We start from the raw sequence: 761 nt of genomic DNA on the forward strand, positions 1-761 counted from the left end.
TATCTGTTATCTCATGGACTGTGTGTAAAGTCTAATATAATGAGTGGTATCTCAGGGACTGTGTGCAAAGTCTAATATAATGAGTGGTATCTCAGGAACTGTGTGCAAAGTCTAATATAATGAGTGGTATCTGTTATCTCAGGGACCGTGTGTAAAGTCTAATATAATGAGTGGTATCTGTTATCTCAGGGACCGTGTGTAAAGTCTAACATAATGAGTGGTATCTCAGGGACCGTGTGTAAAGTCTAATATAATGAGTGATATCTCAGGGACCGTGTGTAAAGTCTAATATAATGAGTGGTATCTCAGGGACCGTGTGTAAAGTCTAATATAATGAGTGATATCTCAGGGACCGTGTGTAAAGTCTAATATAATGAGTGGTATCTGTTATCTCAGGGACCGTGTGTAAAGTCTAATATAATGAGTGGTATCTTCACCTGTTGATGGAGAGGGTTGTTTGGGTGGAGACCAGGTCCCACAGTTTGATGGTTCTGTCTTCAGAGACACTGGCTACGTGCTGACTCTGAGGATCAAACCGGCACCGCGTGATCGTAGACTTGTGGTGATCTGAGGGAATTGCCAGCATTAGACATAACTTAAACTGACGTTACCATTAGACATGACTTAAACTGAGACTCAGTGACCTGACGTTACTATTAGACATGACTTAATCTGAGACTCAGTGACCTTAGCGTTAGCATAGCTCAATGGTAAAATCAATAGAGATCAATAGCTACTGCTGAATGACTTTGGGATGTACC

The 761-nt window shown here is 41.1% G+C and overlaps 1 protein-coding gene across 1 annotated transcript in view; it reads right to left on the reverse strand.

The window, feature by feature from the left end:
• Positions 1-433: 433 nt before the first annotated feature.
• Positions 434-761, reverse strand: part of LOC110512044 (WD repeat-containing protein 88-like) — a 15,222-nt gene continuing 14,894 nt past the window's right edge. Inside the window, exons 5-6 of the mRNA XM_036981814.1 lie at position 761; positions 434-567 (exon numbers count right to left, since the gene is read on the reverse strand). The exon at position 761 is cut by the window's right edge and continues 138 nt beyond it. Coding sequence (XP_036837709.1) covers positions 434-567; position 761 — 135 coding nt within the window. The remainder of the gene's footprint in view (positions 568-760) is intronic.

This window comes from Oncorhynchus mykiss, chromosome 6 (genome assembly GCF_013265735.2).
Source record: "Oncorhynchus mykiss isolate Arlee chromosome 6, USDA_OmykA_1.1, whole genome shotgun sequence".
NCBI classification, from domain to species: Eukaryota; Metazoa; Chordata; class Actinopteri; order Salmoniformes; family Salmonidae; genus Oncorhynchus; species Oncorhynchus mykiss.